This window comes from Cryptosporidium hominis (genome assembly GCF_000006425.1).
Source record: "Cryptosporidium hominis TU502 chromosome 3 CHRO013176, whole genome shotgun sequence".
NCBI classification, from domain to species: domain Eukaryota; phylum Apicomplexa; class Conoidasida; order Eucoccidiorida; family Cryptosporidiidae; genus Cryptosporidium; species Cryptosporidium hominis.
In genome coordinates this window covers 1-17,340 of record NW_667341.1, presented here as the reverse complement: position 1 = coordinate 17,340, position 17,340 = coordinate 1, and the positions used below count along the sequence as shown (strand labels likewise).

Here is a 17,340-nt window from a genome sequence, read left to right as displayed (position 1 = left end):
GAGTGGTTTAATGAGTAAAGTAGGGAATTTTTAAAATGCTTAAGAAATTTTCAACTGAAAATATATCATCTCAGAATCAGGTAAAATCATCTGTACAAAGATCAATTAAAGCTAATATTCTTGCTTTATATCCTTTATTGGAGCAAGTTATTGATGATATTTTACCAAAAAAAGAAAATATTATTTTATCTAAATGTTCTGGACATTTTCAATTTATTGTTTTAGATTCTATTCCATTATTCTTTCAACAAAGAGATGGTCCATGGTTTCCAACTTTACGTCTTCTTCATAAATATCCCGATATGATGCCTACTATGCAAGTTGATAAGGGTGCAATTAAACATGTATTAAAAGGGTCTAATATAATGTGTCCAGGTTTAACTTCACCAGGAGGAAGAATGGAACAAGTTGAACAAAAACAGGTTGTAAAAATTGTTGGAGAAGGATGCCAAAATGCATGTGCTATTGGCATAACAACTATGAGTACTGATGAGATTAGACAAATAAATAAAGGAGTATGTATTGAAAATGTTCATTATTTAAATGATGGACTTTGGAATGTTCATAAATTTTAGTTCACTATAATATTCTCCTACTTATTTTTGCTCCAAGATATATTTGATTTCATACTATTTAATTTATATAAATTTATTATTTCTAATTACACTTTTTTTAAATTTGAATTAAATATTCTAAATTATTATTCTTTTTATTTTACGAATTTGTGGGGTTTAAATTTTAATTTAATTAAAATTTAAAAAAAAAACTGTGTAATTAAATAAATACGTATTGAGGGGGCTCAAAATAGCACCAAAATATTAATAAACTGTTAACTATTAATTCTATAAAGAAAAAATGGATCTTCAGTAACTGAAATTAGAATTTCTAAATCAAATTAAGGAAAATGAGTGGTTCCAAAGTATTGGAAAGTTTGAATAATCTCCAAACTGAAAATTCCCTCTCATATATAATTGAAAATGACCAAGATTACGGTAGTAAATTATCAAAACTATTATCTTACAACTCTACGGGTGTTCCTATGTTAGGAATAAATAATATTAGATTTAATGAAAAAACGGATGTGGAAATAACCAAAATTGGATCTTATATTCAAGACTTTATTTCAAAATCCAAAATAATAGATGGTTCTAAAGTGCAGTTTAATGCATGCAACAATATTGAGAGTATATTAGAATGTGAGGAACCTAAGAAATATAAAGATGATTTGGATAATAACAAAGTTACAGAATTTGATGAAAATGTACTGGCCATAAAGAATATTGATAAATATGATCAAATTAGTAACAAAGATATGGACGAAATTTCTTATTCAGATGAAATTAATGTTATTAATAAGAACGAAAATATAAATGAGGAATATAATGATGAATTAACTGAAGAAAAAGATCAAGAATTAGAAGAATGCTTACAAATTTTAGACACTATTCAGGCATCAAAAACAAATACAATGGAAGAACAAACTACAAGTAGAAGTTCTAATATGGCTTCAAATCCTTTAAATTTTTACTTTGAAAATATATATGAAAAGAGTCTTAAAACATTGTCTAATGCATTAGCTTTTGACCAATTCGACGCTGACCTCCAAAGCAGAGAATTTCTAGATTTGAATCTGGACTATTCTTTCGAATCTAATAATGTGAGTATGGAGAATCTGAATGGTAATAATGTGGATTCAGCATTAGATGCAACTTATTTTTTGGACCCTGAATTTGAAATAAAACCCAAATTTGAGTCTGAACTCGAGCCTGAACTCGAGCCTGAACTCGAGCCTGAACTCGAGCCTGAACCTGAGCTTGAACTTGAACTTGAACCTAAACCTGAGCCTGAACTTGAAATTGAGCCTGAGCCTGAGCCTGAGCCTGAATCTGAATCTGAGTTCAAACCTGAGCCTGAACTTGAACTTGAATTTGAGCCTGAACCTGAACCTGAACCTGAACCTGAACCTGAACTTGAACCTGAACCTGAACTCGAGCTTGAGCCTGAACCTGAATACAATCTTGAAGAACAGTGCATTAATATTGAGAATGAACCTGTTGAAATAAAAACAGAAAACTACTTACTTGAGAACAGTGATACTTTGAGACTTACAGATAAAACTCCAGTAATGATGAAGGAAAGTAAGGAAGCAACACTTACTGAAGATCAAAAAGAGATTAATGGGTTAAGTTTAAGTAGTGAAAAGAAATGGAGAATGAAAATTGAGAATATTATGAAAAGCAATGATAAAAGCTCTCAAAATATTAACTATGTTGTTAATATGGGAGAAAACTATAACAAAAATAGCAGCTTCCATCTCAGAGACAACAGTATAATAAGTAGCATTAACAACAATAGCACCACTTCTACTACTGCTACTACTACTACTATTGGTATTACCAACGCTATTAATGATGTAAATGAAAATGGTTTATTATACAACAAAGACCTAAAAATAGGTGTAATTAAAGAAATTGAGCAAGAACTTAGAGAATGCAAGCTTTCTTTGAATACTAATAAAGAACATTCAAATATATTAAAGAAAATTAGTAATATTGACTTAAATAATAAGGAATTCGATTCCAGCTTTGATCTGAACCTTGATCTTAATTTAGAACTAGATATAAACCTTCAAACAGATCTAGAATGTGAATTTGGTTCAGAATCTGAATATGAAAATAAACAAGACTTTATTAATAACTTTGACTACAAAAATGATACTGAAAATGATTACAATATACCAATGTCACATAAATACTCTCCTACTGAGATAAAAATTCAACCAAGTATCTTCTCATTTGATATTTCATTAGATACTAAAAAATCTAACCTCGATAACTCATACTTAAACAAAGAAATCAATCAAAATAATAGAAATTTTAACAAAACATATATTAACAATCTTGATGCTCGATCATTTGAAATAAAACTATCTGATAAAAAAATTGAGGCGCCAAATCAAGAAATTAATTTCTTGGAATTAAATAATTATTACAAAGATTATGACGAACACGCAAAAGTTAAACCTGAAGATTCGAACTATTTAGCAAAAACATTGAATTTATCGTGTGGGGTAGATGAAAAAATTCACCCATCTGATACATCAAAGACTCCTGAAAATATTATCACAGCTATTAAATTGCTAGCTATAGTTAGAGATATTAAAAGGCAAATCAAGCTTATTAAAAATCAACATAATAAATTTAACCAAGCTCACTCACCCAGAAAGGACTTTGCGCGCGCAATGCAAAATCTGACAAATTTGTAAATGCCAAAAATAATGAATAACTATGGAATTTTTGAGTTAAATGAACATGCTGATAGGGTTGTAGTTTATCTTTATCTGGATAAAGATTTATCTATACAATTTGGCTCTTATATGGATTCTTTTAATACACTTGATTCCAAAGATAAATGTTTAGAAACAAGTATAATATTTAATAATGGCAAATTATGGTTAGAGGTAAAGGGAGCTTTAGATAAACAAAATTCGAATTCTAAGTTTGGTAAATCTATGGAAGACATAATAATTTCAAATAATAATCAGTTTAATTTAGAGAAGCAATTATCATTTTCAAATTTTAAAATTTTTTTAAAACTTCCAAATCGTCTTCAAGTACAAGATGTTTTATCTGTTAGTTATTACCATGATAATATTTCAAGTAAAATCTCCACTGGATCTGAAATTAAAACTCAAGAGGCTACTCCCATCTTGTTTTCAAGAATTGTTTTAAGTTTGAAAAATAAACTTTCTCTACTTACCTTATCTACTTTAGTTACTGATCAAAGCTGGGACCAGCCAAATGAATTAACTTTTATTGAAAAAGATGAGTCTATTTGTCTAGATCTTGAAACATCACTATTAAATCATCTATTAATCAAAAAGCCTGATGATCACGAAAATTTAACAAATAAATTAAATCTAAACTGTAAAAAATGTGGTTTTTTGCTTTCAGAATACTGTGAAAATTGGGTAACTGCTCCACTTCCAAGTGAAATGTTTATTCATGGTTCAGAAATGCTTACATGTGATAACTGTCATCCTGTACTTTCATCAAATTCTACAACTTATTGCCATCATGATTTTGGAGCAAGACCAAATTGGATATGCTTAGGAAACTATCATATTTCTATTCATACAAATAACGCTTCACTTGATCATCTACTTTTTCAGAGAGAGAGTGATTCAAATCTAGACCAAACTTTAGAGACTTTTTTTATTAATGATATCAACAATATTTACTATTCTGGAAAAAAAGTTCTCTATTCATTATTTTGTCAAAACTGTGGTGATAAACTCGGTTGGAAAAATTATCGAGATAATCACATCAATTTTTGGAAATCAAAAGTTCTACTTAATCTTATCTCTAATCAAAAAGTTGTCTCAACTCTTTTTGCAAACTATTCCATTACTTCTCTAGCAATACATTATATTGAAAAGTACTTAAAACAATACTCAAAGTTATATATTATAAATTCAAACGAAATGGGGGATATGAAAAATAAAGACGCCATTTCTATATATATTATTAAAAAGAATGTTATTAAACTAAAGACTCAGGTCTTTATTGGCTGTTTATTTGAACATATTGAGTCACAAGCTCAACTATATAATAAAAGATCTATTATATATAATTCTATCAAAATCTCCTATAATTTAGATACTGGTGACATCATTAAGTCTAATGAACACCAAATTAAACTTGAAAAAGAACAATTCTGTCAAATTGTGAGAAATATTCAAGAAAATACTTTATTTAACAAAAATTCGTATCTTAGTATTCCTATTTTATCCAGTGATTTAGTATGAATCTCATTTTATACTAATATTAACATATATCTATGTTTTTAATTTTCCATGTAAATCTTTAATTAATTCCTGTTATTTGTCTCTAAGTTGATACAGGTCCCGTTATGTCTCCATTTTAAATTAATTTTGGGGGAGGGAGAAATTGCACACAAAAATGCAGATCTGAAAATACCCAGGATAAATAATAACAATAGGTTGACAAACTTTTCATGTATTTTTTGTTGTAAAAGAAACAATAAATGAAAGAAAAAGAATCAAACATTTCAGAAAAAGAGAAAATTAATAGTTGGCTTGAGAAACAAATTCTAATTTGGAATGGGATTCCAATAAATAAGTTATCAGGAAAAAATAGAGTTTCTCAACTCAGCTCAAATATTAAAGTTAAGAATGAAGAAAATTTAATTACTGAAAAATATAAAGAAACAAAAAAGCTTGATTTGGACGAGAAAAAGAAAGAAAATATAAGGCAAGAAATTTCATGTAGCAATACAAACAAAGTGGAAAAGAATGAGAAGAATCAAAATGGTGATATGAGACTAAGATTCAAGGACTGGTCAGATTTACATAATTACTTATTGGTATCAATGAAACAAGGGTAGAAATTAAAGTAATATTATGATTAATATATAAATGTAAAATTGTAGTTTTAGTGGTTGTAATGAAATGAACAAGTTATCAATTCATAAAGATATTCTCACTAAGTAACTAATGTGAGTGATTAGTAGTAATAATAACAAAATTTGAATTTGAATAACTTTGATAAATGTTTGAATTGACAAAATTAATTAGACTTGTAATTAAGGCATTTTCAAATTCTTACTCTGTGCTTCAGTCCAAGCCTTAGCAATAGTTCTCTTCATCTCATCATCTCCTTCTTCATACATTTTTTTCATAAGGTCTTGAATTCCGGCCATAGGATCTTTCATTCCAGCTCCACCCATATCACCAAAGTTACCCATGCCTGAACTTGGATCAGAGGTGGCAGAAGTCTTCTTGAGAGGGCTATCTTTATAAGATAGTCTTGGCCATTTACTTGAATTATTAGCTTTTTTAAGAGTGATAACAATCATATCTTTTTTAACTTTGTGAGAACACTCTTCGGGAGAAATAGTATCATGTAATTTGACAGTAAAAGAGTAGAATTTGTTATCCAAATTTTTGACATACATTTCAACATTGTCTTTCCCAAATTTTATTTCGATGCAATCAGGTTTCTCTTGAACTCCAACTAAATCAATATATATTTTAACACTTTTATCAGATTGATCCCAGCTATATTTTGTTATAGAAGTATAAGCTTCTAGTGGAAGGTTTTCACTTTGTTTCTTTGAAATGCTTTCAGGTACGTTATTAACATTCAATTGATTATATTCCAAATTCTTTCTTCCTGCATCAGAAATACACATATTTCTTTGTTTCTCCTCTAACAATCTGATCTGATTACTTAAAATCATTTTAACTCCATCTCTTTTGCATTGTGTTTTCAATGCTTTCAATTCATTTAAGTCGCCTTGTATTATACTTAGATTGCTCATCCTTTGAATTTACACTTTAAGAAATTTACTCTTTTTAGAATAACAACACGAGCTTTTTATTAGAATTTGACTATTTTTTAATCACTTGTTTTCCTTTTGACTTGTAACAATATTTACATATTTTCGTGAGACGTAAACTATTTTGGCGCCAATTAATATTTGAGTAAAAAATTTTTAAAAAATCATGCAAGGAGTGAATATGTAATGTGAGAAAATATTATTTGATCAAATATTGATTAAATGGTTTGTGATAATGCAAGATAACCATAGTAAAACAAACAAATGTGTAATTTGCTACCATTTAGAGACTTTAGGCAAGAATATCGAAAATACTTAAATAGTAAACTGCGAACAAAATCGTAAAAATAAGATTTAATAATTAAAGAAAGGGTTTAAAGTTTCTGAATAATGAAACTAATTTTAAAGCCAAAAGTGATAATATAAAGCAAAATTGACTATAATAATTGCAAAATTCTCTATTGAATTAATCAGTTATTGCTAAGTAAATTCAAATAATTTTTGAAAATAACTTCATTGGATCCCAATGATTTGTTTTTATTTGCATTAGAGTCAACGTTTTCAATTGGGTTTTCTGGTAATGGGATTCTAATAATTTCGCAAGCACTATCTAAAATCCATTTATTCTTTTCAATGATATTCTTAAGCTCAGTAGAATCTTTGGGGAAATCAAGTAACTCGCTTAAAACAGCAGTGCTAATGCAACTGTGAGAACAATTAACTGAATAGATAATAATGTCACGAATAGAATCGTAAAATCCTTGTATCTTCTCAACTTTGCTTCTGAGTTGATCATTCGTTTTTAATAAGTTCCACATATTTGCATATCTACAACTAGTTAATAAATCATTAAGTTGTATAATTTGCTTTATATTTGGGTCATTTTGAACTGACAATGGAATTTGATAAGTGCATGATAGAAAGTCAGATGACAATGGACCCCTTATTATTGAGAGCAATAAAATATCCTGTACAATTTCTAGATTGGTTCTTTTAGGGTAAATTGAATATTGTAGTAAAACAACTAAATTATTTAAAATACTATATTGACCTTTATTAATCTGGTCTCTCACGCAATTCTCGAATATATCCAAATTTGAGACATCATATCTAGATGCTGAGTTAAGTAAACTCGTAATTTTCTGATCAACTTGTGTCATTTTAAGTAAAAATAGATTTAAGATCAACTCCTCGTCTTGATCAATAGTTGACTTTTTATAAATTTGTATTATTCCCAGATTCAAACAAAAACCGAAATTTTATACCTGAGTATCTTCCACAACTAGTCCTCTAAAAAATATAAATTTGGACAGATTATAAAAATTTGACAAATTTCTATTTTTTAAAAAGTGAATTTTATCCTTTGGAAGTAATTATCAATTTCTTTAAATAATTATTTATATTACTTTTTAATACTATAACTATCAAACATTTGAAAAATTAACAAGTTGCAATAAGACCTATTTAATACGCCTAATTTGACTTTAAATAATTAATTGTAATTATTAATCTCTTTTTATTAATTAATAATTTATTTGTCAATTTATGTTGTGTTTTTGTGGGCGCCAATTAATTATTAGAAATTTGAATTAAAATAACATAAAAATTATTAAAAAGACGATTTATCAACAAGTAATAATTAAACACTTGTTCTAATAATAGTTTGTATAAGGAATATTACAATTTTTTGTTTATTTAGTATACATTCTTATTTTTTTAACTTCTAAATTAATTTTGAATGTGTTGATACTGTCAATTAGTAACGCCCACTTAGTTGCTTTTTATTGCTACCCTATAAAAACATTATTTTCTCTTTAACTAAAAATCTGAGAAGGTATTTAATCATGCTTTTTAGTTTAACAGAAATGTATGAAGCAGAATGGTTCATAAAAAAATAAGGAAGGTTTTCTAAAAAAAAACACTGATTAATAATTAGATATTATGATCGATAGTATGCAAGTAACGCTACTAGCCTTCGTATAAAATATTTCAAGATATAGTTTTAGAGAACCTAGTTGGAAAAAGCTAGAAGGTTAATATAATGAATCTGAAAATTTTTCTAAATCATATTCATCCAATAAAATAATTAATATAGTATAAGAAAATTGTTGCCTTTTTTCTAAAAGAAATAAAAAAACTCTATCCATAATTAAATACTTGTATATTAAATATATATTTTAAACTATAAGCAATATTAGCTGGATAACAGTATTCCCCAACTCAATTAGACTAACGCTAGCTAAGTTATTAATATTAATACATAATAATATATATTGTGTGCGTGTGTTTTTTTTTAAATAAACTTATCCTAAATGGCTAATATTTCCCGCCTATATGAAATAATTAGAGGCTACATAAAGTTTGCGGGCAGGCGGTAGATATTATGAAAGTTAGTCAAATATACAAGATTAAATATTACAATTTACCCCAAATTACCAGATAAAAAAAAATATAAATATATATAAACATATATATATATAGTTCATAATTATAAAGCATTTACGAAGTACATATTTTCCAAGTAATATATATTACTGAATTACTATTTACAGCTGGGAATTTGCTTTCAGGTTAATTACAAAGATCCGCAATGGCTTCAACTAATATACATAGCTGTCGCAATGAGGACATAGATTTGGAAAGCCAAGAGTTTGAATCTTTTTCTAAAAGTGTAAGACATGGCTTCATTCGTCGTGTGTACATGCTTGTAGCTCTACAAGTTTTGTTTGATTTGGCTTTATCATTAATGGTCTTAAATGTTCCATCATTGAAATTATTCATGCTCAGAAACTTATCAGTTATTAAAATGACTGCTTTTGCATTTGCATTAATTTCATCTTTGTTGTTCTTCTTCTTGTATAACTATTCAAATTTATTGCAAAATCATTCAAGTAAGATGGCATTTTTCTGTATAATTACAATTTCAGAAGGAGTGCTTCTCTCACTATTAGCACTACTTATTAATGCAAAATATTTGCTAATGGCGCTTGCTTTTACTTCAATCATTGTTATCTCATTAACGATTTTCTCGTTCCAAACAAAGTACGACTTTACATCATATCAAGCATTCATATTTTACGGAACTATTGCATTTGCAGTATTCTCCACCATTTATATGTTCTTCCCAACTGTCAGAATTATCGAGTTAATTATATCACCGATCGCAATATTTTTCTTTTCATTCGCACTTGTGCAAGCAACACAAAGCATTATTGGTAATGGAAAGCAAATGATTTACGAGGACGATTATGTTCTGGCAGCCTTATTGATTCACTCTTATATTATTGACATTTTCATATATACTTTGAGGTTTATTCTAGCAGTCTTCGAAAGAAACTAAATTTCTAAAATTTTCAGAATATTATTGTGGGAATATATGTAACAAGCTACCTGTGATTTTATTGGGATTGAACTTATTTAACTCTACTAATTATTATTATTTTTTTTTTTTTTTGTTATATTTGTTTGCTTTCTTCGATACTTTAAACCTGAATTATGAATTCAAAACAAAATCGTTCAAACGCGCCAAAATGTACGTTGTGTGTTCCCGCCAATTTGCTTATTTTTGTTTTTTTTATTGTCCTTATGGGATTATTATAATTACTCCAATATCATCATTAAGAAGTTATTAATTTAAAAAAAAAAAAACAGTTTTCTAGGAAATTATTGGTGACTTTCAGAGGACCCAAATAAAGCAAGAAAATTTTGTTTTGTATTTGAGTGTTGCTACTTTTAATTTTAAGTAGCTAATTAATATTTTTGTTGTTTATAGAAATAAAATGATAAATGGCTGATTCTGATATGAATAATGATCTTCCCACTCTCAGTGGTGCAGATACAGAAACAAACTTTGTTGAAACTGTAAGTTTTACCTTTTTTTCATTAAAATGAGTTACATTATGGGGGGGAAATATTTGTTCCCATTTGAGATCTTGTCTTAAAGATCATTAATGTAACTAATGTTTAATGCAAATTAACAATTGCCTTTATTGTTAAAAATTATTAACTTATTTTTAATGTAGAACAACGAAATACCGTTATGGGCAATCATTACTATATCCGTCTTATCATGTATGCTAGTTTGTATTGTAATTGCATTTCTAATTATATACTTCAGAGAAAGGGAAAGAACTAAAACCCGAGAAAGAATTGAAAGGCAATTCAGAATGGCAGAGACGAAGAAGCTGACCAGGTATTTGCAAACTTTAAGAGAAAGGATGATGTTTAGGAACCAAAATGCTCAAATTAACCGACAGCCAAATTCCAATTTCCAGAATGGATTTCCAGTTAATGTTGGCCCCCCAAGGGGACAAATGCAGTTTAACCATCCTCCACCTGTAGGTCCACCTCCGCCTATTGTTCCACCGCCTGTTGGACCACCTCCACCTGTTGGGCTACCTCCACCTCAAATGTTTAATCAAATGGGTCATCCTGTAAACTATCCACCTCAAATCCAACAGCCAGTTTTTACCAATGCTCCTCCATTTGCCCCCCCAGTAATCCCACCACAAAACTTCGCACCTAATTGCTCTGCTCAGCCAATTAATATACCACCGCCAAATTGTCCTCCAAACAACTCAAATATTACCCAAGGAACAATTTCTTTAACTGTTCATGATCCATCATTAATACCAGAAGGACCGCCTCCAACTCCTCCTCCTGGATATGTTACCGTTCCGATTGTCTTGCAAAACGAAAACCACCAATAAAGTGAAACTGTTACTTAAAGTTAAGAAAGGTTTTTTAATTCAAATTTTAATTTAAGTTATAAAATAAATCTGGTAAAAAAAAAAATATTTTAATTTATCCTAAATTTTATACTTTTTTCCATTTATCTGTCTTTTTACCAATTTCTTAATTATTTTTGTCACTATTATTTTTTTTTTTTGCATGTGGACAAATTACTAATCATAATTACCATACCGGTTTTGTAATATATTACTAATACCGTGCATAATTCATGCGGCAAATTATGATATTGAAAATAATAATAAAAAATTTGCATGTCACAGATTAAAGAGTAAGTGGAAGAATTTATTTGGAATTAATGGTGGAATTTTAAGGAGAATTGGTTTGAGATTTGGTGTGAGATATTGTTTTTTGTATAATTAAAGAAAGTGTTCAAATACTAGAATTTTGTAAAAAATATAAAACAAAATAAAAATAAATTCTGTAAAAATTATTGGAAATACATTGGAAAAAGTGAAATAAGAAAAAAATCTTTATTATTTACTATGGTAAAAAGGAGTGCAAAAGAAATAGCCAGTAATTACTATGAATCATATGAGAATGGAATGTATTATAAACAATTAAATAAACAAGATACTAGAAATTCGGATTTCGTAAATGAATTTGAAATAAAAAATGTAACTACACTTCAAGAAGAAAAGAATAATTATAATAAAAAGTTGATTGAGAATGGACTGAACAACATTTGCAGAGTAATTGTACTGGATTGGCTTATAGGGGTACATAGAAAGTTTCAATTCAGGCCTGCAACTATCCATATTGGGATAACTTTATTTGATAGATTTATCAGACTAAACAATAAACACGGATTGATAAACTGTGACAATCTTCAATTAGTTGGAGCAACCTGTCTTCACATTGCATCCAAGTACGAAGATATGAACCCAGCAGTTCTATTAGATTACTGTATAATGAGTAATTCTGAATTCAACCCTAAAGACATGATAAACATGGAAGTTGAAATACTAAATACTTTGCAGTTCAAAATAGCAGATAATACTACACTTATTGACTATTTGGATTCATTTTTTGAATATGGAATTTTGAAAGGAGTAAATAAAAAAAAGCTACCAAAATATTTCTATTCAAGTGCTTTGTATATATCAGAATTATCTTTACTTCACCAAGCAATGATATTTTATCGTCCAAAAGTACTTTCAACATCAATTTTACTACTTCTATGCCTGCTATTTGAAAAAGATGAGTCAGAAAGAAACAATTTGTCCATATTAAAAGATTTAAAGTATTCATTAAAAAGATTTTCAAAAATTAATAATATCACAAAGGAAATTCGAATATGTATTAAAAGCTTATTAGGTATAATTAAAGAACAATTCTTTCTAGAGGTAAAAATTAAAGAAGGATTTGAGAATTCTATTATTGGGGTTAATCCAGAAGAAGAAATACCATTTATATACTTGAAAGATTTAACAAGTAAGTGGAGAAATGCATATACAAACTTATATAAGAAAATTTCAAGTTTAAGAACTTGAATATTACAAAAAGTTAATGTAAAGAAATGTGTTAAATTGTTTCGATTATTATCCTCATTTATCATAATTACTATATTCGCATAAACTGGTAACTATAAAAAGTGGCAATCATCTAAAATGTTGGCGGAAACTATGTAATTTTAATTTATTCAAATTAATAAAAATAATTAAATTTAATTAATAAAAATAATAATAATGAAGTATCAAATCCACATTAACAAGAATCTCTAAAGTTTTGATTTTGAGTGTATATAGATGAAAGTAGAAAAAATTAAAGAAATTGAAGCACCAGGAGATGGAATACTTTCAGTATCTTTCCAACCCCATCCAATCACTGAAAGATGGGATAAAGAAAGAGTTGCTATTTGTGGAGAAAAGGGTGTTTATATTTGGTCATTTGAATATAATGGAAACCACAAAAAACTAGCATTTATTGAAAGTTCAACATGCGCTTTAATTAAGATGTGCAGATGGAGTCAAGATGGTAAGTATCTTGCGATTGTAGATATGGAACAAATCGCAATATATTATAAAGAAGCTGGAACCTGTTCAGGAACTCCAAAAAATTTAAATTCTGTTGGATTTGGAGTTGAGGAAAAAGATACAGATTCAAATGAAGTATTTGAGAATTGGACAGTATATACGACATTTTCAAGTAGTGATGTGAATGAATGTGCAGATATCTGTTGGCTTAAAGGGTCGAAGGTATTAGTAAATGGAACCATTTCTGGACATTTAATTGTTTATAATATGGAAGAAAGATGTCAGTCATGCAATTTATTTATTAGAGATATTGTTGCCACAAGTACGCGTAATCAAAATATTCCAAATTATCATCCAGACATTGGGCATGTAAGTGGGCTTTCTTCAGATACCCGAGGATTCTTTTTGGCATCCCAAATGAGTAGCCGTCGATTACTCGTTTTTAATGTAGGATATAATAAAGAATATGGGAAAGATACTTTATCAAAACGTAATTGTATTTCGTTATCATTTTTACTGGAAGAAGAACGATTAATAATTAATTCCCCTTGTATATTAACATTCATTAGAAGACCTGTTTTTGATCCATTAACATGTTTGCTTGGTTGTCCATATGGAGAAGTTGGAACATCATATTTTTCCTGTCTCTATCCATTTAGAGATATTTCAGATATCAAGCCATTCGGTTGGGAAGAGCTTTGTAAACTTGTAAATTATCAAGGAGAGAAACAAATGGAAGATATTAAATCTGATATTTGGAATTTACATAATGAAGGAAAAACAAGTATTAAAGGTAAGCTCGAGCTTCCAGATGCATATAGATTACGGGGTCACCAAAGAAGAGTAAGATTATTTCAATTTTCGCAAACTGTTATTAAAGAAAAGGACGAGATATTTTCCTTATGTGCTCAAAGTTCTCAGGATGGTTCTTTAAGCTTTTGGAAGGTTATATATGACTTAAATTCCAAATCTAAGATTAAGTCTATTGAATGTTTTTTGGTTTTAACTAATTTTATGGATGAGCAGGCCAGTGTTACAGATATTTCATTCAATAATTTAAATAATACAGTTTTGATAGGATCAGATGACAACAAATTAACTCTAGTATCTTTTGAATTGGAAGAATTTTCACTTGCAAAAAATTCTTCAAAAAACTCTCATGAGTTTTACTATTCAAGTTGGAACTATTGGAACTTTGAATTTACACCTGAAAAGCCTATTTTACAAAAAATGGGCATAGAATCATCAGCAGAAGAACCCAGCTTATTCTCAAAACATGTTTCTTTACCTGTAATCACAGCAAATGAAATAAGAGAGCATCAAGAACGAACACAAGAAGCAGTTATAAGTAGTAAAGGTACAAAGATTAGGAGAATACAACCTTTGAACCTTACAGAAATATATAGTAATAAATCTGACAGTAAAAATGAAACTAGCATGAATGGAGTAAACTCTAGCATTAGTTCTAATATGCAAGAAGAAAAAAATCTAAATAAAACTTCTAATCAAAGTCTTGAACATACAACTAAGAAATCTGCAAAAAGAAGTCAGGAAACTAAGGAAAATAATTCAAATGAAATTAAAGAAACTTTAAAAGATCAAACCAGAAGTGATGAAAGTAAATCTATAAGGAAATTATCTCAAAATGAAGAATTTGAAAGGAGTTGTGAACAAGAAAATGCTAATAATTCTATGAAAGGAGGAAATCAAGTTCAAATTCATCAAAATATTTCTGATTATCAAAATAATCAATTCATTAAAGAATGGATGGACAGTATTATTATTCCACCTAGATTAGCAATTGAAGCAAATATTTTAATTCATCAAAAAAAGTATAAAATGGTCATTTTTGCTGATAACAGACAAATTATTGAAAATATTAATAGAAATAGGTCTTCTTCAACTGAAATCATTTGTATGAGACAGGAAACTTTACAAGAAAATCAAATCTCAAATATTTCAAAGGAAATGTTATGGTATAAACCTATAAGTATTAATCATATAGTAACTCACATGATTCGTATTAAAGATGTTTTATTGATCATATATTCCGATATTTTAGAGAAGAAAAATTCTATTCCAAGCTCTAATTTGGATTTTTTAAATTTTAATACTGGATCTATTTTAATTGGAGGAATCTCTTTGCCTTTTGTATTAAAAGTTGTATTGAGTGAATCCCTTGATATGATTCTACTGGTTACAATTAATGGTAATATCAAAATTTTCCAAATCCATGGCTCATTAAATGATTATGAATCTTTTATACCTAAAGCATCAACTAATTATGTATCTTCTGGTTTTAGTATTAATTGGGTCTTAGATGCAGACTGGTCATTTTTAAATAATCATAAACTTGTTAGAGTTGATTTATATTCAAACCATAAGTCTTATCCATGCAAGGATAATGCTGATTTCCCCCATTGTAATTCTTTATTTTGATGATGGAAAGGTTTTTTCTTATTCGTTCAATATTTCAAGCTTTGTTAGAATTGATGATTTAGACCATTGTAGATCAGATTTTTGGTCTTTGGTTTTTCCAAAAACCTATATGCAAATTTTAAAGAAGAGCAATCATCACTTCACTAAAGCTAAATTACTTGAACAAGTTTCTGAGGCTATATCTGCTGAACATCAGGAATCTGAGATAGAACTTAGTAGTGTTTGTTTGGATCCAAGGGGATGGCTTGATACTGATTCTAACCTTCAGACTCAAAAATGTTTTTTTTTAAGAGAAATCCAACAGAATTCTCGTCAAATATTGCTTAATCATCAGTATTCGAAAAAATCGGATAATCTTATTCAACAGAAAATGCAATGTATATTTGAAAGTATTCTAAGTACTTCTTTGTTTGATGATTACAATGACGAAGAAGAAGAGGAAAAAAAGGATAATGATATTGCCGTTGAAAAAAAGAAACTGGAATTAGAGTTAGAATTAGAACAAGCAAGTTTAAATGAAGATAAGATGGATGATTCCAATGATTTACAGAAACTTCAATTTCAAAATGAAACTAAATCCGATCAAAATCACTCTTCTAATAAAAAAACAGCCAAGATTAAAACAATTAAACAAGATTTAAATGGAAATATTCATCACACAAAAATGCATATTGAACACCAAATAGTATCTAGTATTATACTTAAATCCAAGTCAGAATTTAGGTATTGGTTCAAAATTTATATCAAATTCTCTCTTGATTCTTTGGATTTGGAATGTATTAAAGAAATCACAAATAAAGTCTTATCTCTAGTAAGAGAAAGCATTCTAACTAATAAGAGTTATATTCAAACACATAAACAAGAACAAAGTCAAGGTTACAGTCATTATGCGCATACTCATACTCAATACCAATCAAATAGACAAGTTATTGCTCCTGTATGGTATAGTCTATCAATGTTGGAATCCATTGATGTTGACCCAGTACAAATTCTTATTGATGATCTTGTTCCTGGAATAAATGATTTCATAAACCTTATGCAAAACCCACAAGGCATTCTAAAAATTAGCTTCGCAAAAGGGGGAGGTAAAGTTCAACCAAACATTGAAGAATTTCTATACCAACTAAAAAACATTAAGGAAAGAATAGAAAGTCAAGTAAAATCTATACAAGAAGAGTTTGAGACATATAAGAACGCTATGCTAAATAATTCTCAATGCTTAAATTCCTCTCAGAATTCAGACACAAACCATTCATTACGTCTTGACTTTCTCGATTCCATATTTTCTTAAATTTGAATTAAATTATCAAAGTGTCTATAAAATGAATAAATTAGTAAATAAAAATACGTTTATATACCCCATATAATTAATTTTTATATTATAATTAATTTTTATAATTAATTTTACTTAAACTATTTTAATTTAGACAGCGGGAAATTCCAACTTTTCTATTTAATATAAAAAAAAGGTAGAAAAAGTACCAGATTCTTAATAGTATCTCGGCAGGTAATAATATTCGTTTTTCGAATATTTATTATCTTTTTATAAAGAACTTTAATATCTTAATTTCATTTGATTATTAAATTAACAATCAGAAATATACTCAAAGATATAATATATTGGTTCTATATATCCAGCAGAAATGGCAAACTATAGTTTAAATTGCTGTTTAATAGCTTTAAGCGTTTCTTTGTTATTTGGGATAAACTTGTCAATATTAAACTTCACAGGCCCCTATGTGCTTTTGGATTATGAATTATGTGGAAAAGAGGGAACTCTTTTAGAGAGATCAAACTGTGAAAATGGATCTTATGC

At 28.3% G+C, this 17,340-nt stretch overlaps 10 protein-coding genes across 10 annotated transcripts; 8 read left to right on the top strand and 2 right to left on the bottom strand.

The window, feature by feature from the left end:
* Positions 1 to 35: 35 nt before the first annotated feature.
* On the top strand, positions 36 to 575 carry Chro.30448 (hypothetical protein). The annotated part of the gene is made up of 1 exon (XM_661910.1): positions 36 to 575. The coding sequence occupies one exon, from the start codon at positions 36 to 38 to the stop codon at positions 573 to 575; it is 540 nt and encodes a 179-aa protein (XP_667002.1).
* A 329-nt stretch (positions 576 to 904) lies between these two features.
* On the top strand, positions 905 to 3,265 carry Chro.30449 (hypothetical protein). Its single annotated transcript, XM_661909.1, has 1 exon — positions 905 to 3,265. The coding sequence occupies one exon, from the start codon at positions 905 to 907 to the stop codon at positions 3,263 to 3,265; it is 2,361 nt and encodes a 786-aa protein (XP_667001.1).
* Positions 3,266 to 4,807, top strand: Chro.30450 (hypothetical protein). Its single annotated transcript, XM_661908.1, has 1 exon — positions 3,266 to 4,807. The coding sequence occupies one exon, from the start codon at positions 3,266 to 3,268 to the stop codon at positions 4,805 to 4,807; it is 1,542 nt and encodes a 513-aa protein (XP_667000.1).
* Positions 4,808 to 5,046: 239 nt separating this feature from the next.
* On the top strand, positions 5,047 to 5,406 carry Chro.30451 (hypothetical protein). Its single annotated transcript, XM_661907.1, has 1 exon — positions 5,047 to 5,406. The coding sequence occupies one exon, from the start codon at positions 5,047 to 5,049 to the stop codon at positions 5,404 to 5,406; it is 360 nt and encodes a 119-aa protein (XP_666999.1).
* A 198-nt stretch (positions 5,407 to 5,604) lies between these two features.
* On the bottom strand, positions 5,605 to 6,342 carry Chro.30452 (calcyclin-binding protein). The annotated part of the gene is made up of 1 exon (XM_661906.1): positions 5,605 to 6,342. One exon carries the CDS (start codon positions 6,340 to 6,342, stop codon positions 5,605 to 5,607), a length of 738 nt encoding a protein of 245 aa, XP_666998.1.
* A 488-nt stretch (positions 6,343 to 6,830) lies between these two features.
* Chro.30453 (CG10306-PA) lies at positions 6,831 to 7,520 on the bottom strand. Its single annotated transcript, XM_661905.1, has 1 exon — positions 6,831 to 7,520. The coding sequence occupies one exon, from the start codon at positions 7,518 to 7,520 to the stop codon at positions 6,831 to 6,833; it is 690 nt and encodes a 229-aa protein (XP_666997.1).
* A 1,430-nt stretch (positions 7,521 to 8,950) lies between these two features.
* Chro.30454 (Grina-prov protein) lies at positions 8,951 to 9,700 on the top strand. Its single annotated transcript, XM_661904.1, has 1 exon — positions 8,951 to 9,700. One exon carries the CDS (start codon positions 8,951 to 8,953, stop codon positions 9,698 to 9,700), a length of 750 nt encoding a protein of 249 aa, XP_666996.1.
* A 733-nt stretch (positions 9,701 to 10,433) lies between these two features.
* Chro.30455 (hypothetical protein) lies at positions 10,434 to 11,069 on the top strand. Its single annotated transcript, XM_661903.1, has 1 exon — positions 10,434 to 11,069. One exon carries the CDS (start codon positions 10,434 to 10,436, stop codon positions 11,067 to 11,069), a length of 636 nt encoding a protein of 211 aa, XP_666995.1.
* Positions 11,070 to 11,594: 525 nt separating this feature from the next.
* Positions 11,595 to 12,602, top strand: Chro.30456 (mitotic cyclin-CYC2). Its single annotated transcript, XM_661902.1, has 1 exon — positions 11,595 to 12,602. The coding sequence occupies one exon, from the start codon at positions 11,595 to 11,597 to the stop codon at positions 12,600 to 12,602; it is 1,008 nt and encodes a 335-aa protein (XP_666994.1).
* Positions 12,603 to 12,857: 255 nt separating this feature from the next.
* Positions 12,858 to 15,524, top strand: Chro.30457 (membrane nuclease, lipoprotein). The annotated part of the gene is made up of 1 exon (XM_661901.1): positions 12,858 to 15,524. One exon carries the CDS (start codon positions 12,858 to 12,860, stop codon positions 15,522 to 15,524), a length of 2,667 nt encoding a protein of 888 aa, XP_666993.1.
* The last annotated feature ends 1,816 nt before the right edge of the window (positions 15,525 to 17,340 follow it).